The sequence below is a fragment of the Corvus hawaiiensis genome, chromosome 2 (genome assembly GCF_020740725.1).
Source record: "Corvus hawaiiensis isolate bCorHaw1 chromosome 2, bCorHaw1.pri.cur, whole genome shotgun sequence".
In the NCBI taxonomy this organism is placed as follows: Eukaryota; Metazoa; Chordata; class Aves; order Passeriformes; family Corvidae; genus Corvus; species Corvus hawaiiensis.
The window spans coordinates 41,731,730-41,756,593 of NC_063214.1; the positions used below are offsets into that span (position 1 = coordinate 41,731,730).

At 48.3% G+C, this 24,864-nt stretch overlaps 1 protein-coding gene and 1 long non-coding RNA gene across 2 annotated transcripts; both read left to right on the forward strand.

The window, feature by feature from the left end:
- The first annotated feature begins 1,956 nt into the window (after positions 1-1,956).
- On the forward strand, positions 1,957-10,222 carry ENDOD1 (endonuclease domain containing 1). Its single transcript, XM_048294581.1, has 2 exons — positions 1,957-3,136; positions 8,797-10,222. The coding sequence occupies exons 1-2, from the start codon at positions 2,843-2,845 to the stop codon at positions 9,928-9,930; spliced, it is 1,428 nt and encodes a 475-aa protein (XP_048150538.1). The 5' UTR covers positions 1,957-2,842; the 3' UTR covers positions 9,931-10,222.
- A 1,259-nt stretch (positions 10,223-11,481) lies between these two features.
- LOC125321549 lies at positions 11,482-20,016 on the forward strand. The gene is made up of 2 exons (XR_007201583.1): positions 11,482-15,868; positions 16,917-20,016. It is a non-coding gene; the product is annotated as an uncharacterized LOC125321549 (long non-coding RNA).
- The last annotated feature ends 4,848 nt before the right edge of the window (positions 20,017-24,864 follow it).

The window sequence follows — 24,864 nt, forward strand, 5'->3', positions numbered from 1 at the left end:
TGATGATCCTTGTGTGTCACTTCTAACTTGGTGATTCTATGATCACTTTTTTCATGTGTCCCTTTAGCCACATCACTCTGCATCCTCCCTGGGCTCCCTCTGCTCCATCACATGAAACATCAGGTTCTTATCTGCACTGTTGGGGCTGCTCAGCTTATTGCACTGTCACCCTTGACGGGTTTGGAAAAGGCAGCCCCAGCTCCCACGAGGCCACACTGCTGCCACAGTTCATGCTGACACCACCAGCTCATGCTGCCCATTGCCAACTCAACGTGTATTTTTCCAGAGCCCTTCTGCTCACATCAATGACCTTAGGGCTGTTTGGGATCTGATCTTAATACTCCTTTTGACATCAGTCCCTATAGGCATCACTCCCTGTGATGCCTACGATAGCAGATAAGCTACTGCAGCACCGAATCATCAGAACCCCTGGCCAACTCCATCTCATTGTGTTTGAGTCCTCTTTCTTGCTGCCTTGGCTGGGAATGTAATCTTCCCAGGGCAGAGCAGTCCTTTTGTCTTTATCTTTTCAGCATGGTGAGTGCCACAGCATGATGATGGCACTGGTCTCTTTAGAAATAGTGATGTTAGCAAGAGAAAAAAAATATGCAGCTCTGTGTTCAAGGGTCACAACAGCTATCTTAAATTAGATAGAAACGGGAAAGGCACCTCGCTTGGACAGAAAATCGAACTGGGAGCAGAGGAGTGGAACTCCATGCTGGCTTTCAACAGATGTTCCTCATGGGAAGCGACAACCTGAAGCTCCTGCTCTTCAGGATGAGTCAGGTTTATCTGTTGGCTGGTAAATGCAGAGTTAAATTGGCAGACAGACCCCAGCCTCACACCTGAAAGGAAAGAACTCCTCAGAGTTTCCCAAAAGCCCATAAAAAGCCTTTGAGACTCAGAAGAAAACTTGGGGCTATACACCTGATGAGACAGAGGTGCCACTTTGAGGTAAGAGGTTGATTCGCAGGTCCAGGACAGAGGCAGGATGTTTCCAGGTGGAAATCATTGATCTGTTCAGCGTGCTGGTGGCCGCTGTCATGCACATCTAGAGACACCTCATGCTGCCTTTTTGTTGGACTGGGACCATGCCCATACTGGGGTAATGCATGTCAGCCTTGGAGTGGGGTATTTAAAGTCATTGTCTGGCCTAGGTTTGCCTGAGTAGCAGGGCTTACCATGCTTGTGAAAATATTTTCTTCTGCTGCCTAGGTAATTGCAAGTCTGAGATCAGAAAAGCACCTAACAGCTAAGGTTCAGCTTCAGTTCTTGATTTTCCAGGAGCCTTTTTACATCCAGGAAAATGAAATTTTATGTCTGTGCTTTCCTTTCCATCACCTTTCCTGAACATGACTAACTCTTTCTTTTAGGGCTCGGTGACCAGTCATCTGCCTGGACCAAACCCAAACCCACTTACTACACTTCCTGTTGTTCCCCAGCCTGTCCAGCCTGCTTCTGTCTCCCCTGGCTGATATCACCACACCAAGAGCTGTTGACGTATTTCCTTGTCTTGATACTTCCAGAAGTCATCCCTGAGTAGAGGAATGATAGCCATACAGTACAGTCTATTTTTAGCCTTTTAGACACTCCTTCTCTGACCTTGGGCAGGCACTTTAATCACTCATTGTACCACTTCATAATTTTCAGTATGGACTAATCCTACCTTGTCTGCAAAGTACTTGTGGGATGGTAGCACTTGGGAGGATTTTTTGCTTGGAAATTGTATTATAAAAGGGACTTGTGCCCTATTGGCATCCAGGATTTTTTAAGTTGTTGGCAGGACAGAGGATCACATCTCACTTCTTGGGTGGGAAAATGCTACCTTTTCTTGACTCCGAGGTACTGCTCTGTAATTTCCTTTCCGTCTCCACTATTTTGAAAACAGTCACTGAAGGAATACTGCTTTTACCCAGCAGTCGCCAAGCTATCACAGGAAGCTGTTCATTGGGCGGATGGTTACTCTGCTGAACATAAACTCAGAGGAGCAGCTTCATTCCCTTTTTCTGCCAGTTCAGTAGGTTTGGGCAAAACGTTCTGAGGTGGATGCTGATTAGAGGTATGTGATCTGAGGGTCTTCATCCTTCTCCCTGTTGTTAGTATCTTCTGAGGGAGGGTCTCCAAAGGTGAGGTGATACTGAAGGGTTTTGAATGCCCCATACAGCACCAGGAGAGATAGGAGGTGAATGCCTTTCCCAAGCATCTAAGCAGCTTGTGGCTGGCAGCAATAGTGGTGACAGACACCCCAAAAAGGGACAAAGGGGGCTCCCAGCATCTCCAGTGTTGCCACCTCTCTTCTTCCTCTCCCTCTCCTTTGGCCAGGCTCACAGCTGGAAAGGACAGCTAATACCTTCTTTGGGGTGGTGAGTCTGACTTTGCAGCATCCCCTCTGACAGCCTCAGGAACATTTCTGGCTGTGTCAGCCAAAATTCCTGCCGGGGACTGCTGCAATGCAGCACACCACACCCCCGCCGGCGCTGAGCCCCAGCCTGGACAGCCAGCGCTGCTCAGCTCCAGTCCTGCCGCTGCCATAGGCGTCCCTCCTCCTCTTCCCACCGAGCCCTGATGATTTCAGGTTGCTTGGCACCATCTCCTGAGGGCAGTTGCTTCCGCAGCGTGTGTCAGAGCAGCCTGGCACACGTTCGGTTTCACAAGGTGCTGCCTGCAGAACGCGCTGGCTTCCCGAAGGGATCGGCTGTGGTTTCGTATTTCATTTCCCTCGCACGCTACACCCGAATTCCAGACCCTTTCTGGCTTCGCTGCTGCATGGACTCTGACCGTAGATCCTTTGCCGTACCCAGAGGAGGCAGACCGGGCTTCCCTCAGCTCCAGGGAGTGGACCATGAAGACGTCAATTGTATTCTTGCTTTGCATCTCAGTTTTCCCAGGCTTTTCCCAGGGCAGAGTTGTTAGAGAGGATGAAACTGGTTTTGCCGAGTGTAACGTGTTCTTCCCTGGACAAGTCCCCCCCGAAGGATTTACGGAGCCGTTCCATGTGAAAATCTGTCAGCAGTACAACAAAGAGCCACGCTTTGCAACCCTCTACAGTACTAAGGACAAAATCCCTCTTTATTCAGCTTTTAAGTTTACAAAGCCAGCTCAAAGTGAGGAGGAGAACTGGCTGGTTGAACCACAGGTAAGGCAGCTTTTCTTTCGCTGTAAAGCAACTATTCCTGGAGAACATTTCCTCTGGGGTGAAGCTGGGGCTACAATTTTGCAAAGGAGGCAGGAACTCTGCTTGTTGAACTTCTGTTGGTATGAATTTAGCATGAGCAGAACTTATTTTTGTGCTTGGAACTGAGCAAACAAATAGTTTCTTATCCCAGGGAGCTTATAATGAAAACTGGGAGGCTGTTGCATGAATGTGCAGTCCCAGGGGAGAGGAAAGCTCTCTCTGACCACACCAGTGATGTGTCTGTCCTGCCCAGCCAGCTCTTGTGGGCAGGGAGCGCTGCTGGTGGGTTAAACATCGCAGTGTCAAGTTCAAAGTTTGTTCTGTTGCCAGTGTGATCACAGTGTTGATAGGAGTTCTTCAGCTTCACTAAGCAGAGATAAAACATCCATTTGTGGTTCACCAAGTTGATGCTGCAGCTTTTCAGTGTGTCCCACTGTTACAGACTGAGGTAGGGAAATGAGTTGCTGTGTCCTGGGGCATGCAGGCTTCAGTCAAGTCAGAAGTATGCAGTATAAAATGAATTTTGCCAGAGCCTCAGTAGTTTTTGTCTCCCCTGACGCTTGGCATGTTTAAGCAAGGCCTTCAGGCTGTTCAATTTAAAGGAAATCCTTTAAAAATTGGTGGTGCCCTAAGACAACATTAGCTCTTCTTCCCCCCTCCCCCCCCCCCAAATTTTAGATTTTTCAGCAGTGATAATGAGGAATTTTGTAGCAGCGTCAAGCTACCCCATCTGTTGAGCTCAGGAAAGATTGCCAGTGTGCAAGGGTGCTTTGTTAGGGCAGGAATGGCTGAAGTGTCAGAGCAGTGTGTTGGGAGTGTGGCCCTCAGCTACTGGATGTTGCCACAATCAAATTCACCCCTCTGCCAGGAGAATGCTGTGCTTATTTTTCTCATGTGCGGTGATGAGATACTAAGGCCACAAGGCCACAGGCAGTGAAGAGAGAAGATCCTAAGTGCTTATCACCCTGGACTATCTCAGGGCTCTCTGGGCTGGGTTTTGAGTTGTAGGAGTTCTTCTAAGGGCCTTTTGATCTGAGTTCCTTCCACTTCACAGGCAAGCTGTGGGAGCTTGCCCTTTCAAAACAGAGGAAGCTTTTTGCAGACTGTCATTACCGAGTTGTGGAAGGGTGGTAAGTTTTTAAAGCATAAAGGAACCTAGGCTGGCAAGAATCTTTGGTCAGTGCCATGGAGGCAGCAAGGTAAAGCAGCAGAGATGAGGTCCTTTCCCATTTGCCTTGGCCAGTGACACGCTTCATCACCTCTAGCCCCCATATCTCCTCCTGCCTCTTGTGGTCCAACTCTCCCAACCTACCTAGGTAGGCTCAGAAGCTGTTCCTGCCATGGAGCAGTGGGCAGCCCCCCACCAGTAACTTCGGTTTTCCTGCACCTCCCTTTAGCTGGCTTCTCTGCCCTTCCTGCTCCATTCCTTTTCATCCCTCATCTTGTCTTTGTTCCTGCCAGCACTCCAGAGTCCCAAACCTTGTGTGTCCTGCCACCAAAACCTTCTGCAGCCTCAGAAATAATAGGGCAGGTGCTAACTTTAGTTGCTCTAGCTTCTCCAGAGCAGCCTCACAGGCTGACAGTAGTTCTTAGACTCACTAATGGGTCCCCTTCATCCATTGCTGAAATGCACGTCTCAGAGGCAGGGGGTAGCAACTCTGCAGTTCCCTGGAGGAACCTCTGAGTTAGAAAAGTACTAAGACCAAAAAAAAAAAAAATCTGCAGAAGGATATATAAGGGGAAGAAATCAAGAATATGAAAAATTCCTGTAACTCAAGAAATAAGTACATACAGCCCTCTCAGACACTGCCACTTGGAGGAGAGAGAGTGAGGAAGAGCTTTCACACCCATCATGTATGTTCTATCAAGGCTAGGTCAGATGGCTGCTGAAGGGAACTCTTAGCTACACCTGCTCTGTAGCATAGCCCAGGGAGCTCATATCACCAATTTTCTGGGTGATTTCCTTGCTGAGACAGGGGTAGCTGGGTACGAGCTGGCTGAGCTGCACAGTGGCACGGGCATGCACATGGAGATGCAGACACACAGCAAATGGAAAGAAATCACTGTAAAACATTCTCAGCACTCCAGTGAGGGCCTCAAGTTTGTCATATGCTTTTTGGGGGGGGATTATGATATAAGTGGTGAGGGCACCGTCTCACTCCCTCTTCAGGAATGTCTGCCTGAGAAACAAATGCCAAATGTAGCACAGCAGCAGTAATTGGGTGACAAATGTGAGGTATGTCAGTGCCACCCACTGCGGATTGGCAGCTGGAAACAATGAATTAATTTGGCAATTAGTGAAAAAGTAGAGAGCAGGAAGGGTAGGCTGATGAGCAGGGTGCTGATGGGACTCCCCCAGGCGCAGGTCTGGAAACCTGCTCTGCCATAGATTTCCTAGGGGCTGAGAGCAAGTCACTTAGGTGTCTTTCACCTCGTTCATTTTGGTTGTCTGGAAATCTCTGTGTTTGATTTCTTTCTGTAGCTTAGACAGAGATGGAAAACTCTGGAGTTGCTTTTTCCATCCTAATGTATGAGGGGCTGGATGAATTGCCTCGTGTTTTCATTTGGTTGATGGCTACCACCAGGCAGATGACCAAGCTGGGATTCTTACCCAGCTACAGTGCAGCTACCTCTGAGCTGCTCTTGCAATCTCTCTTGGCAGAGAGTCAAGAAACAGGCACTTCTAGAGCCACTCATGTGAACGTCCTACTACAGAAACCTCAGTGTGCCTCTTCCCTGACATACGAGTCCCACACTAAGGTTGGATCAAACATTTCCACTTCAATCAAAGGTGTAAGGGTGCCTGAGGAAGCAGTGGTGGAAGAGGGGTGCTGAACTTCACCAGGGATCCTGAATACCAGGGTGGGGAAGGTGGGAGGTCCTGCCTTGTTAAATGACCAAACTCAATGGAAGCTGCCTGCCCTAATAACTGTGTGTTGCCATGCTTTTAATCCCCTCTGCCTCTGTCCCATCTGCACCCTCCACTTAATGACACACATCAATGTTGTTATGTGCTAACATCCACACAGGCTTCAGGCACATAAGTTATTTTTAAATCTCTATCTTATGATAAGGAGTTTACCTGTCTGCTTGGATTTTACCCTGAGCAGTTCCAGGTTGTTTGGACAGGTGGCTTCATGGCTGACTCCATGAATGCAGATATGCTTTGGGGTGACACAAGCCAGAAGCTTTTTGAAGCAGGGAAGAAATGTATCTTGCAATGCAGATTAGATGCAGTGCTGAGACAGCCTGCCTTTGGGACTGAGCTGGAGAAGGCATGAAAACCTCAGGTATGCATTAGTTATTACAAACCATAATAGGAGTTATTATAAGCATAATTAGGTGATGTCAGAGCCTGACACATAAACAGCACACAGCTGCATTTTTATCATATTCTTCCTTAACTGCACCCAAACAATCCCGATGGTATGTGCAAAGGCCTGAAACTGGACAGGTAACCAGGGACGTATTTTCTTGATAGGCTCCTCAAGGTTTGCATGCAGCAGCTCATAAGGAGAGAGAAATTAAAATTATTCTTTTTCATGTAGGTTGGGGATATCTGCCAGGAGGCAGAGCTGATCCATCTTAGGTGTATGTGTCCTTGTAGCATGGCAGCGCTCACTATGGGAGTGAGATGGGATGAGTGTCTCTGGGAGGGTTTAAAACTCCAAAGGGTCATAGCACTGAGGAGAGTTCCTGGGCACAGCCTCACATCTGTGCCCAATCCCCCTCACCTCTTCTGTGCGATTAAACACACTAGGTGCATCCCTTGTCCCATGGCACACCATCATCTCATCAGAAGGGGAGAATGGCAAGGGGAGCGGGGCCAGGAAGAGACAGTGATTTTGTAGAATGCAGAATGTCTGGCCTCATCAGCCAGATGCAGCCTGTTGTTTGGGGTGACTAAGCAAGAGGGGCAGAATAAGACAGTAAAAGTGCAGAATTAGCTCTTTTTTAAGCAGCGCATTTAGAAAAAGCTGTGATTTGGGCATCAGCACATGGGACTCACAATGGTCCTCCCAGTCCTGAAGCAATAAGCAGCAGATGCTTCAAAAAAAGAGGAAGAAACCTCCTTAGCAGGAGGTGGGGTAATGCAGCCCTCTGCAATGGCCAAGCTTGGCACTGTGACCAAGCTTGGTGCAGAGGGAGCCCTGCGCCTTGACTGCTGGGGGTTGGCTGATGCAGGACGCCAGCCAGAGCTCAGCTCCCGGCTGAGGGTGATGCACAGTTGCTGGCACTGGCCAGCACTGGCCTTTTCATCCTGATTCTCAGCACAGGCTGGCGCAGAACTGTGAGGAGGTGATGTGGCACTAAGAGGATGCAAACTCTGTGTAAGATTGCAAGGACATAGTTGGGTGTCTGTCCATGTGCACTGCAGGGTGGTCAAGAGACAAGGATGGATGACCTTGATGATGGCAGTGATTCAAGGTAGTCTATGAACTGTCTGCTATAGATGTCTCCAAAGTGCATATTAGATAGTGCAGTAAACAATTTATAGGCCGGGGCAAAGGCAGAAGGTTTAATTGGGCCAGCACAGTGCTGGGACCTGAGGGCCACAGCCTCTGAAACAGAGAATACAGAAGGCAGTGACTGCCAGAGATCGTCTGCCACCCCCGAGCTTCTACCAACATGTTCACCCTCTAATCTGAGGAACAAAATGACAATTTGGTGCAGCCCTCTGGAGCGGCTGCAGGCAGTGTCAATAGGAATGACTATGGATCAGACAGAGCTGTGGCCGCCTGAGAAAGACCTGAACACACCCTGACATTTAGTGCTTCTCCTCCCACTGCTCTTTACCGCCTCCACCTGCCCCCTTCCCCCGCCCCGTGCATGGCTCCAGGACAAATTTTGCTGCAGTAATTGCTACCTCTGGCTCTACAGCATGGGAACCAAAGACACAAGCAAGTAGCACAGATTCCATCGAGGACCTTTGGTGATGGCTGTGTGGTCATTAAGGGTGAGGTTCAGACTATTAATGACGTGAGGATTAGACTACTGATGACCAGCCCTGCAACAGCCCTAGGAGCTCACTGCTGTGTCTCCTGTTCAAGGCAGGGAAGTTTAGGTGACCTGACATGATGTATGGCTTCATGCTTGCTTCTTACACAATAAGTGGTAAATGCCTTCTCTAGACACCTTATACACCATGGCTTGTTTGGTTTTTTCTTTCCCCTTGGCTTGGATTTTATAGTTCAGGGGGACTTAAGCTGCCATAGTTAAGTTCTTAAATGAGCTGCAGGTACCACCACAGTAGGAGGTGAAAACATGACCCTAAATCAAGCCATCTATTGGTCTCAAAAACCTCTTCTAGGACAAAGCACAAGTTAGAGGCTTCGTATAGGGTGCCTGGTGAGATTTTGAAGGATGTGCTGTGCGGTGTACGAGACTTGAGAGCTGCGAATATCCTTTGGAGCCTAAACCAATGTGTTTGGCAGAGCAGCTAAGTAGAGAATACACTCCTCTGAAGCACTTCAAGGAAAGTAAGGAGAGGGTGCAGGATATAATCCAAGGCATGGCATCTACTAGTAGTGCTAACGAAGAGTAAATGTCGAGGCCCATGTTACACATTGCTTTCTAGGAAGGTGAATTGCATGCAGTAACGCTTCTCTCTACTCTTTCAGATAGATGATCCAGAAAATGACTTGCACGAAATGGTGCATGAAGCCGATATTGGTGGCACTGTGGCCAACCTTGGTGCAAATCAAGCCCTGACCTCAGACTACGTGGGCTCTGGCTATGAGAGAGGCCTTCTCAATCCCAGTGTGCTTAATGAGGAGGATTTCCAGGTGGCCACTTACACACTCACGAACGCTGTCCCTCTGAGCCCAGCTCTGAGCAAAAGCTGGCACAGAGACATTGGGAAGGTAGTGGAACAAGCTCTGATCCCTCACTGCTCCAAGATGGATCATCTATATCTCCTTGCAGGTGCAATTCCTTCCAGTGTCCGAGTTAAAGGCAAGGTGTCAGTGCCAGAGAGCCTCTGGCTGGCAGCCTGCTGTGATGCTCCAGAGGGATGGTCCCTGGGACTAGTGAAAAAAATCAATGATGAAAACAGCTTGGCAGACCTCACTGTAAGAGAGCTGGAGAAGCAGCTTCTACCAGGAGTTCACTTGTTCAAGGGCAACTGTGGAGAGGACAAACAAAGCCAGGAGAAAAGAGAAGCAGTATTGCAAGCTGTCAGTCAGATCCGCTCTGGAGAGCAAGTAGAAACAAGTGACAACCAGGAGACCAAGGACAGCGGCTGGGTGAGAAGAGTGGCTGGCATCATTGCTACCCCTTTCATCAAACTTCTGGAACTCCTCATCTACATCTTTGTGGAGCTGGTGAAATTTGTGTTTTATTTTCTGTGGCTTGTTGTAAAGCGAGTTGTTGGTACAGTTCTGGATGGAGTGTACAGCCTGTGGAATGGGATGGTGTCCTACCTTAAAGCTGTCAGCATGGTGCTCATCAGCATCCCCTATGATGCTGGGAGGGTCATCATCAATATCTTCCTGGGCTTCCTGCAAATTGTTCAAGATCTGATGTCCCTCACCTACAGGATCCTGAGCATCCCCGTGGGGTTCATCCTTCACCTTGCTGCTTTTCCTTACCACTCCATCTGTGCCATTCCCTCTGTCCTTAAAGACATGGCCACTGGGATCGGGGGCACCTTTTCGCTGGTCATCGATGCCACAGCTGCAGTTCTGCATGGTTTTTATTACCTAGCTGGTCACATCGTCAAACGGTTTGTCCCTAAAGGCTCCTCTGATGACTGATAGGGACGGAAACCAAGGCTGCAAATACATGGAATGAAGGAGGAGTGGGGCAATGCTTTAAGATACGTGGCCAAATGCTGTCAATTTCATTCTGGTATTTATTGTAGTGACATTAATAATAATGAACTGACTGGGGAATAACAAGGAGGGCCAAGGCAATGTTGCTTGGGGCCGCCACCACTGTAACTCAAGTTCTGTCTGTTGTAAAATGTTCGGGTTTTATCGGTGCGGGCCACAAAGTTTCTGTGATTTGCAGGTGTCAAGATGCTTCCTCTGGGAAATGCACACTAAATGTGGTACGAGGTAATTTCTTTCTGGCTGTGGTGACACTGAGACTTATGAAGTGTCAGTGAGCTCTGCAGAAGCCCATCCCTTCCAAGGAGCAGGTGGTGGTGGTCAGGGGAGGACTTTGGTTACAGAGGGTTACTGGGACTTGATGAAAGGAGAAGGAGGCAATGCCTTGGGGCTGGGAAACAGCAGGGAGCGGGGTGGAATGGGGGCAAGGTCCTGCTGTTGGCTGCATTGCTCATTTTTCTGGTGTCCCACTGGTAGAGGGGTTGCAACTGGGTATATCTCATAGTCCTCAGGCCTTTCCAGACGTCTGAAACTGCATGGCTCTTGCAGCAAGGAAAGACCCAATGCCCATTTTTTTTGCATGATGGGAAAGCATTTTTCCTTAGCCATACCAAGGTCATCTTCCCCCAACCCTTCCTTGCTGTCTGGTGACCACTGAAGGTCTAAGCCCTGAAAATTCAAGATGTGGTGTTCTCTGAAGGTCTAAGCCCATAAATGTCTTAGCTCTGAAGCCCTCGTGTCTGCTCCAAAGCCCAGCAGATCTGCGAGTCATACTTTTGGCTTCTGTTGCCACCTGCCTTGCCTCCCTTGAGAGCTGACTGCTCCTGAAGCACTCAGGAGACTATGGACTGTCAAGGGGGAGGAGAGGCAGGAGGGATCCCTGGCTGCAGCTCTTGTTTTGCTTTGTGAAAACCCACCTGGTGAACCCATGCACAAACACTCACTTTAATGCCAGAGGCAAAACCAACCCTTCTTCTGCACTGCTCATCCTCTCTGCTCACTCTTCACACCATCTTCCCTCTGCCAGCATGAGCCATGTCCCCCAGCATCAGCACCACTGGAGCTGGGGCACACATCAGGCTTTGCAGGGGACCATCAAGTGTTAGTAGCCAGATGAGGGGCACAGAGACGCCTGCGGCTGCTGGAGAAAGGCACAGGAGTGCTGCCCTTCCCTGGGGCTTGGCTCAGCAAGGGGCTTTGGATCTCTTGGTGCAGTTGCCTACAGGAGGGAGGCTTCTTGTCTCAGCAGCATTTACTTTGACTGGACTCCAAGAGGCATTTGGGAGTCCTACCTACATGGTTCCTTCCTTTCACACCCATCTGTGTCTCTCCCTCCAGCGCCAGCTTGGTGTGGACCCCTGTTCTGCCATAGCATCCCATGATGAGTCCCAGGAGTGATGGTGCTGCCATCTCAGTGGTGCTGTGTTGGTGGTGGCCTGTCCTGGGCTGAAGAAAACTCAGTTACTAACATGGCTGAAGAAAACTCAGTTACTAACATGGCAGCTTTGCCTCTCTGCATGTAGCTTGCAGCAAGGCTGAGCTGGCATGGATGGATTCAGAGGGAAAAGGAGATATGGCTGGTTCATGATGGGACAGAGTAGTTTCTTCAGCTCAGGGGCTATGTTCAACGCAACCAAATGTGTGTGTGCACATCCCAGACCAGCACACCCTGGCCGGGTGGCACCTTGTTCAGCAGTGATGCAAATGGCAAAGTTGGGGATGCCAACAATGGTGAAGTGGGGAAGCAGTGGCATGAGTGGGAAGAGAGGATGACTCTTCGTCTCTCCCTTCATGGGCACAGCTGGTTTATGGAGAAAGAGAGGCTGACTGCAAGCAGCACTGGCTTTTTTCAAAAGGAAAGGCAGCTTTTGTGTGCCAGTAGAGGTATAGCTGGGTAAAGTCAGTGGTGTTCTACTATAGGAATGTTGGGTGCAAGGGGCAAGGTCACTGCTCCTAACAGGCAGAGAATAGCCAGCGGATGCTCTCCAAACTGAACTTTGCATTTCTGCCCACTCAAACATGCCTGGTCTGCTATCAAGACAGATGTGGAGCTGATTCCCCGCTCCTTCATGAGACCCTGTCTCAATCCTGGTACTCCTCTAGGGCTACATGGCAGCTCTCAAGGCAGGAAAGCAGCCAGCTCAAGTCCAAGGGGATGCCAGGATGGGGTGACAGGGGCCCCAGCCTGGGGTCCCCAGGATTCCCAGCAGCCTCTGAAGGCATGTGTGGCAGCAGCAGCTCTCAAGTGCAACCCAAGCACTGGGGAGAAGGAGTAGCTGCCCCCCACAGCTGTCTTGCACCTTGTGTGTGGCCTTATGTCTGACCCATCTCAGCTGTGTGGCACTGCACAGCAGCCAGCCATGCCCTTCCTGGGGTCTCTGTATCCAGAGCAGCTTCCCTACACCTGAACCCAGCAGCCCCTGCATCCCAGGTCCACCAGCATCTCCAGTGCAGCTCTGCAGTCACAGTGACATGGGAGCTCACGTGCTGATAAGCAGCAAAGCTGAGGCACCTCACGAGGTCTGCATTGTCAAATTGCCACCACTGTCACTACCCCACCTGGCTCAGGCCAGCATGTCTCTGCTGCAGCCATGACTTCTGACAGCAAGGGGACAATCCTTGAAATCTAAGGCACTGCAGCTCTATTGGATTTGGGCAGATGTGCAACTGTATTATTAAAATTGTCTTAACATGCTCAGATGTCAAATGCTAAGTACAGTAACTGACATGGGGCATTTCTCTTCTGTGCTGCATGTCTGAGTAGGCAGAGGGAAATCTGCCTTGAATATTGAGCAATTATCACAGAACAAGCAACATCCTGCAAAAAAACACTGTTTGAGATTCTTCTTATCTAGGCATGATTTATGGCTCCTGAGCTTTACTCTATCCTTGGAAACATACGGCTTCAACAAAATAAAATTAACTTTTCCAAAGAGAGGCTGGTATCACTTTCTGTCACAGTTGCAAATGAGATAATACAACCTAGGGTGCCCTGACTAATCAAGAAAACACCAGCAGCACAGTTGTTCCTTGTAACAGCTTGACATCTGATATTAATGGCTCTTTTGTGCTTTTTATACACCTTTCCTCTCACAAAGCACTGTAAGACTCAATAATTAAGCTGCAGAATAAGTAGGTAAAAGCTGAGATGTGGCAGGCAGTGAATATGACTGTGTGTGCCAGGAGAGGGGATTGTTTTACTCCAGTGAGATGCACTGGAGTGCAGCATGATAGCCAGTTTTTATACAGAAATCACAGCGCAGCAGCACAGTTCTTCACAGCTCACAGGGAGAAACTCCCTCTTGTGCAGGGCCAGTCCCTGGCCTGGCTTCATCACAACTTCCTTACCTTTCCTGAAAGGGCTAATTATACTCCACTGAAAGTATAGAGATCCTGTGATGAGTAAACCAGATGTTGGTTTTGCAGGTACCTGTGTTTTGCAGGTACCTCTCTTTGGGCAGATGAAGCCCTGCAACTGAATCTGCATCTGTCTCAAGTCTGCAGGAGCTGGTGAGGCACTGGTACATGTTGCCTGGAGAAGCTGTGGATGCCCCATCACTGGAAATGGTCAAGGTCAAGTTGGCAGGTTGGCTGGGGCTTTGATCAGCGTGGTCTAGTGGAAGATGTCCCTGCCTTAACCAGATCACCCAGAGGCTCGACAGAGGGGTATCTGCACCTCGAGGTGACCCTTGTCACTGCTGCATCCACCCTGGGGCTGGGCATCCATAATGGCAGAGGAACTCAGTAACCCTGGCAGGACAGCCCCTCAGTCTCAGGCCCTCTGGGTCACACCTCTGCTGCCACTGCACGTTTTGGAGCTACTCACCTTGTGTGGAACTCCATCAGCAGCTCTGTCCCTCCCTCTTGTCAGGGAGCTGCTCCTGCTCAGCAGGGAATCGAGCCGTACTTGCTCAAAGGTTATCTCTCCAGCATAGTCAGTGCCAGAAAATGGAAAAGGTACTGGAAAATAAATACCAGTGCAACTCGTTTGGCCAGGAGGGATTGTCTGGGAGCAAGGAGTGTGAGGTGTGTCTGGGGTGTGTGTGTATTAGTGAGGTTGCAATACTGTGGTTTGGCATGGGATGACTTCTCTCTGCTGCACAGACTTCTGGGCTGTTGGACTTACTTTGGTGGATCTCACACTGGGTAACATCTGCTATTGATTTCCACAGAACCGGTGTTTCCAGCCAAGCAGAAACGCCTAAAGACTTTCCAGTGGTGTTAGTGTTACAGCTGGTTGGAAAATCTCCAAGGAATTATATTCTGTCAGAACAGGGTGATTTATCATACAGGGCTCTTTTCACAGCAATTTACCATTTTTAGTGGAAAATATTTTTCAGGTCCAGGTTGGAACAAGGACAGGAAACATCCAAGAGCAGCCCAGGATCTGGATTAGTGGTTTGGATGTGGACATTCAGCACCCACTCCTGCCTTACAGCAGGTTTGGCATGTGAACGTGGCTCTCTCCATTTCAGAAGCATATCCTTCAGCCATGGCCCGTCTTAGCATATGTGTCATTTTCTTCCAGGGTAAAAAAACCCTGTCTCCTTTCCAAAAATGCTGAAATTGTGACAATATTCCTGAGAGGTAGAAGCCATTTTCTACTGAGCCAGCAGCACAGTTGCATGCAAAACTGAAGCAGAGGCATCGAGTTCTTCTGCAGTATCACCTTTATGAATAAGTTGATGTTTTAAGCTAATTTAATATGGTGAAGAATGGACTTCTGCAGCAGATGGCATTGTGTGACTTTTCCAAATCCCCAGTACCTGCTGGTAAAAGGTGGTTATGGACCAATGCCAGGAGCTGCAGCAGGTGGGCAGGACTGTGCTGTTGGGCAGGGGAGGAAATGTGGAAGAAGAACATCAGACCAGATAAAAGGAAGAAATTTCTTTTAAAATGAGGGTAAATCACAGGGTAAACCCTGGTACAGGTTGTCTAGAGAGGTAGTAGGTGCTCCAGCCCTGGAAACATTCAAGGTTAGGCTGGATGGGACTCTGAGTGACCTGATCTGGTTGAAGATGTCCCAGGTTGAACTATGTAGCCTTTAAAGGTCCCTTGCAACCCAAACATTCTACGATTCTGTGAAACCAAGTGGCCACCAGCTAAACAGTGGACAGTAAGGGCTGAGAAATGGTCTCTGCTTGATTCTGACACCAACCATCTGCTGAGATGCCTGAAGCAGCTCCAGAGGGATGATACAATAGACTCATGGAGACATCACTTTCTGGATTTATGTTATCTAAATGTAGGCATTTAAAATTTCTTCTCTGCAGGCACAGGAGTCCCTTTGTTCAGTACAAATGCCTCACCTGGCTTTCAGCTGGGCACCTCAGCTGGGTGCCTAAAGCTGGGACCAATAAAGCTTAGCTCGGGTTGGTGGCTGATGGGGCTTGTCCCACCCTTGAAGACCCTTGAGGGGTCCACTGACATCGTTCACCCAGATGATGGTACAGGTGGGATGCTCTTTCCCACAGCCCCTTGGAAGGCCCTTGGGTCACTAAATCCTTCTATGCAGGTAGGACTAATATCAGGGTCTGATGCCTCCTGAGTGCCGCTGGAAATGACCCACAGCGCTCACAGCCACATTTGGGTGGTGGTGGGGGTTGTGTGTGGCCCTATTGAAACAGAAGGGATTAACCACTTTGTGCACCTCAGCCACATGGCTTGGCCTGACCTGTGTGTAATGAATCCAGCCCCCAAAGAACTTCGCCCACAGTTTTTTGAGTTCACGGAAAACATGCGTATTTGTGGGGTGGATGAGTTCACCCCTCACCCTCAGGCACCTGGAGGAGTTAACTGTACACCTTTGCTCTGGAGATGACAGCCTGCACTTGAAAACACCACTGCATTCTGCAAAAATGAGGTGAGTGTCTGATGTGGGGCAAGGGGCTGCCTTCTCAAGGATCTGTGAGGGCACAGAACCCATGGCTGCAGAAGAGGCTTGAATGGTAAAAGTGGCTGTCCTGGTGTTAGAGGGGGGCAAATCTGAGGCTCATCATCACAGCAGTTGAGGATGACTACTCAGATAGAATCATTAAGGTTGGAAGAGACCTCTAAGATCATTGAGTCCAACCATTGACACAGCACTACCAAATGCACCACTGAACCATGTCCCCAAGTGCCACATCCATATGTTCCTTGAACTCTTCCAAAGATGGTGATTCACCAATTCCCTGAGCGGTCTGCTGCAATGCCTGACCATCCTTTCAGTAAACAAATTTTTCTTAATCTCAAGTCAGTTGCTCCCCTGGTGCAATTTGGGGCCATTTCCTCTTGTCCTGTCACTTGCTGCCTGGGAGAAGAGACTGAACCGCACCTGGCTGCAATCAGCTTTCATGTGTGATCAAGGACAAGTGAACAGGTATTAAAAAAATGCCCTAGGGTATATCACCGTGTCCTGCAGCCATAGGGAGGAGGAGAGAAGATCCAGCAGGCAGGAATTGTGCAGCAAGATTGATTGATTTAATTATTTTACAAACTCTTTTTATAGACTTTTTTCTTCATAGTCTAATTGGACAAAGGATCAGCACCCCTTGGGGGTGATTGGCTAAAATCCTAAAACATCCATTGTCAAAATATTTTTCTACTGTACTATAAACAATACTTTTCAAGGTTGCAGGTGTTTCATTGTTTACAGAACTCTGCTACCTCTTCTGTGAGAGAGAAAAGTCTCTCACGGACTTAGAAAATAGCAAGAAAATCCTTGCTAGCAGCATTTTTGTATCCACAATCAGGCTCTCAGACTCCAGTGATGAAAGGTAATTTTGTCCATCCCCAGATCCTGTAATGCTTCAGATCATGCCCCCATTCCTAGTCCAACGGAGGTTTGGTGGTGTAGGGTCTATCTGGGAACTTGGTACCTGTTCTTTATTTCTCTCAGGAGCTTATTCAAAATCTCACTCTTCCCCCAGACCCCATTTCCAGCTGTGAACAGATGCAGCTGTTCAACACTGAGCACATTCCCTCAACACGTTCTGCTGGCACTGCTGTGACTCCTGTGGACACAGCACCGGGGGCTTTGGACCTCTGTGGCTGTGGGGATTTGCACTCAGGTCTACTAACCAGAGCTGGTAATGATGCTTCCAACTGAACTGCTCCTGTTCCTGTTTTTCACAAAAAATGTATTTTTGTTGTTTTGTTTTTTCATCAGGAAAAAAAAAAGAAAAAATGCCTAGGGGTTACCTTAAATCTAATACCATGTTTTCAGCCAATCTTTTCAGCATCACTGTGCTGTATTGCAGATGTGAGGGCAGTTTCATCTTCTGCGAGCTAAACGCTGCATCCCAACTGTGATTCCCCTGACGTGGAGGATGGAGGCGGATCTGAGTCCCTCAGGAGATGATTCAGGGCAGATGTCACCCTCTGGTGGAGTCTCTGCCTTTCTCCACGGGTTGCAGAGGAAGCCAGGAGAGATTAGCTAGGTCATTTTGCAAGGCAAATTTAATGCCTGTATTCAGGCAGCATCATCTCCCCAGCCCAGCCCTTCTGGTGCTTTCAGAGATGCTGGGACATATCGGCATGGGAGAGGAGGTCTGGGCTGAAGCTAAGCCCTCCTCCATGGGTCTGCACACTGTGGCAGCAAACTGCTGGGAATCTCCTTCCTGGGCAAGTCAACACTGAATGTTGGAGGTCATCGCTCCTAAGACACTTCCATTTTGACTGAAATCACGTTTTGTTGCATTTGTTATATCTAGTTTTTGGCAACGTTTTATTGCCTGGATATACTGATACTCTGAAGACCAGCCCCAGGCAGGAGGAGAAGGAGGAGAAAGAGGGCACTTTCCTGCAGGTCAGAAACCTTCCAGTTTTGCTGCAAGGGCCTGAAAAAAGCCTGGGAAAAAAAACCACATGGAAGATGTGGAGGGTTTTAATTTAGCAGGAAATACAAATGCAGTGATCATCTTCCTGTATATATTGAAAAGCTAACAAAAAATCAATGATATTTACATGAGCTCATTAGCATTATGAATGATGTTATTTAAAACTTATGTAATTCTAGCCTGGGCTTGTAGAGCCTCTGCTCCTCTTCCCAGGTGCCTTGCCAGGTAACTCCAATCATGATCTAATTAAAAGTTTTTGGGGGAGTTTCCATGCTCCCACATTGCCTATAATTTGGTCTAATCTAGTGCGTAGTGCTGAAATGAAGTCGTGCAGGTGGGTGCACTTCAGTTAATGTACACTTGGTAGAGTGGATCCACTGATGGCTCTGCACAGGGGTCCAGGGCTGGTCACCATTTCTTCCCATGCTATGGCACAAGGAGCCTGAGGTGATGCTGGGAAGAAGCAAAGGAGACCCCGGCACAAGCGGAAATCCAACCCTACAGCTGTGGGCTTGCTCGGGCCATGAGTGGGCAGCCAGTCTCTGCTGGCAGTGGCACACCACTCTGCTGGCCACCCTGCCCTGCTCATGGCTTCTTGGCTCCAACCAGGAGGCTGGGAGTGCCCACGCTCCCAGTTGATGGTCATGGGGCACACCAGGGTGTCTCCCTGTGCTCCATGAGGAGGGGAGGAACCTGGGGAGGCTTGGGCTTAGCCCATCCAGGTGTCTCCCCATGGATGTGCTGCCCATGCAGGGCTGCCTACCCTTATCCCAGCCATGGCCCTTTCCCAGGTCCCAGGGGCATCTCACAGTGGTCACCTATGGGCTGCAGGGAAGTTTGTCCCGCAGGCACTTGGTGTGGGCAAATGAGCATCCCTGTGATGTGGTCCCTGGTCTGCCACCGCCCTTTGGTCTCTGGTGTGAGAGCAGGAGGCAGGGGGTAGATGGCAGCAGAGTGGTGGCCCAGGAGGATGGTCAAAAATGTCTTGGGGAATCACCAACACACAGATGTTTTTGGCTTTGGATTTCCTGGGGGAAACCAGCTGGAGAGGTGAGGATGCGGTGTGGGGGAGCAGGGCTGTCCTCTGCCTATGCTGGGTACCCCCATCTGAGCACTCACACCACATGCTGGGTGAAGGAGCAGGGACCAAGATCAGGGCAGGGCTCACTTGAGGGCACTGTCCTGCCCTGCTGCTCACCCATGCTCTGGGACTTCTAGGAACTAAATCAGGAATTCCACAGCAGCCCTTGGCTTTGAGGAACAGTGCAAGATTTTTTTCTTTTTCACGATGTTGCTGGAGACATGGTCACCCTCCCAGTCCTGAGCTGCTCTGGCACCTGGGGGTGACAGCCACACGACTGGTGAGGGGGCAGGAAGTTCTGCCTGGACCTAAGATGACAAATACTTTCAGTGTTTTGGAACTCCCACTGAAAGCAAATAAAGAAGCACTTTATACATGTACAGATATTTATATATGTACATGTATTTATTTTATTGTGATCACTGCATCCTGCAGCTGGAGGTAAAGTTACACCCGAAAGGTCTGCAGCTTGTGTTAACTAGTTTTGTCTTTCTGAGGGGAAATGATCATCTTCCCCAGGACAAACTTCCCTGGTGATCCCTCAGCACTAAGTCACCCTTCTCTGGGGCTGGATGGGGCAGAGCACAGGACTGGGGGACCTGGGGGGCAATTTGACTGCTAGATAAGCTTGGCACTGCCCTGAGCACCCTCAGCACACATTTCCTCTCACTGCTTCACAGGCCCTTCCTGTTTTTATGGCTCTCACCAGCTTCTGCTCTGGGGTTTGCCCAGGTCTCCCTGGAAGAGGGATTAAATAATCTCTGTGTTAAATAATACATAGACTAAAACCCACTACAAAGGCACGGAGAGGAAAGACACTTTGAGGACTGGATTTTGTCCCAAAACACAGGATGTTCTGCTCCAGAGATGTGTTCCCCAGCATGGGGCAAATGATGACTCAAACAGGAGGCAGGTTTTATGCATTTTATTTAACCAATGAAATTCCTACTGATAACAATGAAAGTAATTTCAGCAAGTATAAATGCGATACAGTTTTAAACAAACCCCATTGTTCCGTACCTATAAATAGATTTTTCAAAACCTCATAAAAAGTGCAGATTTATGAATTGCTGTTAAAATGTTAATACATGATTCCTTTGTTTAAAAATGCGTTTTTGTCTCTTAACTCACAAAAAAAGAAAGTTCCTTCTGCATCTGTTCAGATAAATTCAAGTCGGGTAACTTAAAAACTAACAGAAGTCACACACAAAAAAATCCATCCCACTAGGTCAGTCTGTCCTTTGCAAAAAAAAAAACAAACAAAAAACAACAAAACAACAAACCCAACCAGCAACAATAGGAAAGAAATTATAAAAGCTGCTGTGGGAACCCACAGTGAGCTCCTAGCAGCTGCCTCACCTTGCAGGCAAACCTCCTGTGAAAGCATGGAGCCCGTGGCCTATCTCCTGAGCTCAGGGCAGGTGGTGACCTGGGAGGCAGGACAGGAGATGGGCACCTGCCCACAGGATGCTGTAGGGACTGTGGGACCCATAGAGCTACCACACTTCCCCACTTCCTGGTGGTGGGAGGGAGCTGCAGGATCAGAGCTTTGTCCTTAACCCTCCATCCCAAAACACCTGCATGGCCGTGGCAGAAGGAGGCAAGAAGCTGACAGCTGCTGGGCTGGGCTGGGTACAACTCACCCCCTGTCCAGAGGGTCAGAGGTGGGAGATGCAATGAAATGCCCCTCCCTGGGCACAGCGCTGCCCCAGCCAAGGGGGCTCAGCCCCATGGCTGCCAACGGGGAGCCAGTGCTGCTTCTTACCCCAGTGTGCCAGGCTCTCCAGTCAGCAAATCAAGGGCTAACTTTTGCACTTGAGAGAGGCTTGGAAGCTTTTTGGCTGCAGAAGTGCCGTGACCATGTTTGTGGTCCAGCAGCTGGTCTGTCCATCCCTCTCATGTCAGCAAGGCTCACGCCTGCCCCGTGCATTGGTGAGCAGAGTGTGGGAGGCAGCCAGTGGCAGGCTTACGGGCACAGGGGGCTGAAATAGATGCCAGGCCCCAGCCTTCGCCACGTTTGGGTCCATGTGTGGTCAAACGCAGGGTGGCCGTGTGGCTCGGGCCGTGCTTTTTGCAGAGAGGGGCTCAGCTCACCCACAGTCGAGAGAGGTCAGCTGGTGCTTCTCCCTGTATCTACAGTGGTATTTTATCTACAGCAGGGTCTGTTTAGCAAGAGCAGTTTAAAGTGGCTATGTTTATCAAGTTTGCTACTTTATGAATTAAAAAACCAAAACAAAACAACAAAACAAAAAACCAAACCCCAACAACTATAAATACAAAGACTCTCACACACCAGACACTTGCAGCCTGTGTGACTCATAAACTGCATCAATATTCTGTTAAAAAGCTTATTCTACTTAGAACTATACATAGTACAAGAGACCGAAAAGTGGCAGTCGTGTACAAGCACGCTACCTGCCCCAGGGTGGCCCACAGTCAGGTGCTTCCTAAAAAATCAAGGAGTTACAGTAACATGGCACAGGACTGCAAAGCCGATCACAGCTTCTGCTTACACTGCATACAAAGTACCAAGGGGAACACAAAAAAGAACTGGTGTTAATACTGATGGATTAAAGAGTAACTATAAAGATCAAAACAGACGTTCACAGCATGCTACATATATTGCTCACAAACTTTTTTTTTTAAAGAAAAAAAAAGGCTAATACAAAACAAGGAGTTGGCAGTCTGATTTTCAGTTATGTTGGATAGAAAGATAAAGCATATACATTCATCGTGTGGCTTTCCAGCAAAAGGAGAACAGGGTAAAACCGAGAGATTTCAAGTTTACCAAATTCCTATTTTTTTAAGCTACAATTCATATCCAGTTCTGGTCACAGTCGTGAAAAGACCTCTGACTGCGTTGCCTTGCAGAGTCCAAGGGCTGTAGCCTAAATATTATTATTTCCCCCCTAAAAATGGCCACATCACCCACCACCATGAGCGGGCTGCTCCGGCAGCCACCTGGGCATGTGGCAGCTGGGGTGGAGGGAAGAGGTTTGGGTCTGGTGGTACGACATGAGCATGAAGTGAGGAATGAGACACAGTTTTGGACTGTTGGTGTTTGGACCTGCTGCTGTTGCTGCCCCCAGACTCCTCAGCCGGAGACACAATGCTTAGTGATTGACCCATTTTGCCTCAAAACTCCCTTCAAACGGCTGATGGGGATGGGAAAATGCAATTCAATAGCAGCAAGTTTTTCTTGGGCAGAGCAGTTCCCTTCCCCTGCTCCATCTCTGGAGTAAGGAAAGGGTCCCAGCTCTTTTCCCAAAGAAACCCTCTGGACACCTTGGAAGGAGGCATCCTCCACTACCTCCCCTATGCACAGGCATACAAAAGAACCTCTCAGACACATCAGTGAAGTTTCTTCAACTGACCAACACCTCAACTCCTCCTGCTCTGGCCCCCTGGGAGCGCCTGTGGTCTGTACCTCCTGATGCTGACAGCATGGCTTGCTCCCCACAATTACTGTAACAATTGGCATCTCCAGTACCTCTAACTACTGTCAGGAACAAGGTTTCTATTTTCCACAAGCCCTGATGATACTCAGTACCCACAGGAACATCCAACTCTGTCTCCAGCAGCCACTCCACAACATGCATTTGGATTTTTTCCCATAGATAAATGAAAAACCCACATCCACTTATTCCAGAGGCTGGATGCAGTCTGCCTGGCTGCAAAGTACCCAAGGGGCTGCCAACCTGATGGCCCTGTAAGCCTGCCTGGCAGAAGGGGACCTCAAATTCCCTGTTAGATGTCCCTCTGAGAAACCCGCACAGCTGAATAGCTCAAGCATGGGGTGTCTCACCAAAGAAAGCATTTCCTTAGTGGATCTACTGGATTTTTACTGTAACTCCAGAGATAGGCTTTGACACGCTACTGGCAAATGCTACCTAAATGTAAGCAAATACTGAATTTCATCCTTTTGAACCACATTTAGAATTTTCCTGTCCAGAAATAACCTACTATGGCAATTAAGTGTTTCTAAATGTGAGAAAGAGCCTCTGCACTTAACAACAAGCAGTGGTAGAGGAACCTTGTTTTCAAGGTTGAGGCTGGGAGGTTGTCCCTGCATGGCTGCTTGGGGTCAGGAACTGGGAAGACAGGAAGCACTTGATGAAGGACAGGGGTGATGGCAGGTTGGAAAATGACAATTTTTCCCCTGATGAGCAGCAAAGGATTAAATATCTGCAAGAGAGACCTGATGTGTATTGGGGGAGCAGCAGCATGACCGCCTGCCAGGAAATGTGCTCTAAGGAATAAATTAACACTGATCAAGATGCTCCTAAAGTTTCCTCATACTACTGTGCTCTCTCCACCTCCTACACCTGTAATCTGTGCAGTAGGAATGAAATACTAAATTAATTTTCACTTGGAGATAAAATGTTTCACTTACAATTTCCAAAAATAGAAAAGCTGGTGGATGCATCTCTTCAGACAAACACAGTGCTGGGGGACATGACAAACAGTAAATCTGAAGTTCAGGTAACGAAAACTATTTTGTCCAGCTCTTGGAATGATTGCTAACAGCAAACTATTTCTTACAGCTTTATAATCAGATCCGCTCTGGGAAAGTTCATTTACAATGAATCCACTCCCCTCTTCCTTTATTTTGGGCTACATCACCCCTTATTTATGGGAGAAGGATCCAAATATCTACAGAAAGTAACTGAAAGAACATCACTTGAGATCAAGAAGATTTGGAGTACTTCTTTTGATCCAAAAAGTTTTAGTTCAGGCACATGCTATCAACTTACTACCACCAGTGAATGTTTTCTGCAAGTAGAGGTTAAATAACCCAGCTCTTCTGAAAGGATTCCAAATTCTGGATCATGAGCCTGAAATGCATGCCTATGTTCATGGAAAACACACATGAGAAACACTGAGAACCTGTTCTGCAAAAGCAGTGGCTTACAGTTTAACTGCTTTAGGAGAGATTTCTCTAAGTCTACATTAAGTCCCCAAAACAACCCTTTTCATTAAGGATCACTACAAATCACATGGATCTGGTACATATTACTCCTTTAGTCTCTATGGAAATTATTTTCATTCTATTTTATTTAGGTGACTCAGGTTCTTTAAAACTGTGACTCAAAAATTCAAGTGGGCACCTTCTAGGATTTTGCTGAGTGCCTGAGTGCTTAAATTCCCAATGAAGTTTAGGCAGCTAGCTGCTTTTTCCAAATCCCATGAAAATATCTATCAGTATCACTACAAACAAAAATACACTTGAAAAATCTGGTGCTTTGATTTTCTGCACTCAAGTAAGAGAGCAGCAAAATGTTTTCCTTTTTGTTCTCTTCTGATCTCTTCTAAATTTATACTTACATTTATAATTGTTTACAAGCACTGATTTTCCTATCTTTAAAGCTTTTTTTTTTTAATACATAGGAAGAGCTGATAAGTGGCAATTCTTTAACTCTTACAGCTGAAGTATATCCTTTTCAAGGACCAAGGTGTTGGGCAAGGGAGGGGATTGTCCCACTCTGCTCTGCTCTGGGGTGGCCTCACCTTGAGTCCTGTGTGCTGCTTTGGACACCACAATTTAAGAAAGATATGAAACTATTAGAGAGTGTCCAAAGGAGGGCAACAAAAGTCGTGCAGGGCCCTGAGGGGAAGCTGTACAAGGAGTGGCTGAGGTCACTAGGTCTGTTCAGCTTGGAGGAGACTGACAGGAGACCTCATTGCAGTTACAACTTCTTTGTGAGGGGAAGAGGAGGGGCAAGCACTGATCTCTTCTCTCTGGTGACCAGTGGCAGGACCTGAGGCAGTGGCCTGAAGTTGAGTTAGGAATGCTTTAGATTGGATATTAGGAAAAGGTTCTTCCCCCCAGAGAGGGGCACTGGAACAGGCTCCCCGGGGCAGTGGTCACAGCACCAGCCTGACAGAGTTCAAGAAGCATTTGGATAATGCTGTCAGGCACATGGTGTGACTCTTGGGGATGTCCTGTGCAGGGTCAGG

Coding starts and splice junctions, on each gene's coding strand:
- ENDOD1 (XM_048294581.1), top strand. CDS start 2,843: ATGAAGACGTCAATTGTATTCTTGCTTTGCATCTCAGTTTTCCCAGGC. Junction 3,137..8,796: donor ACTGGCTGGTTGAACCACAG/GTAAGGCAGCTT, acceptor CTACTCTTTCAG/ATAGATGATCCAGAAAATGA.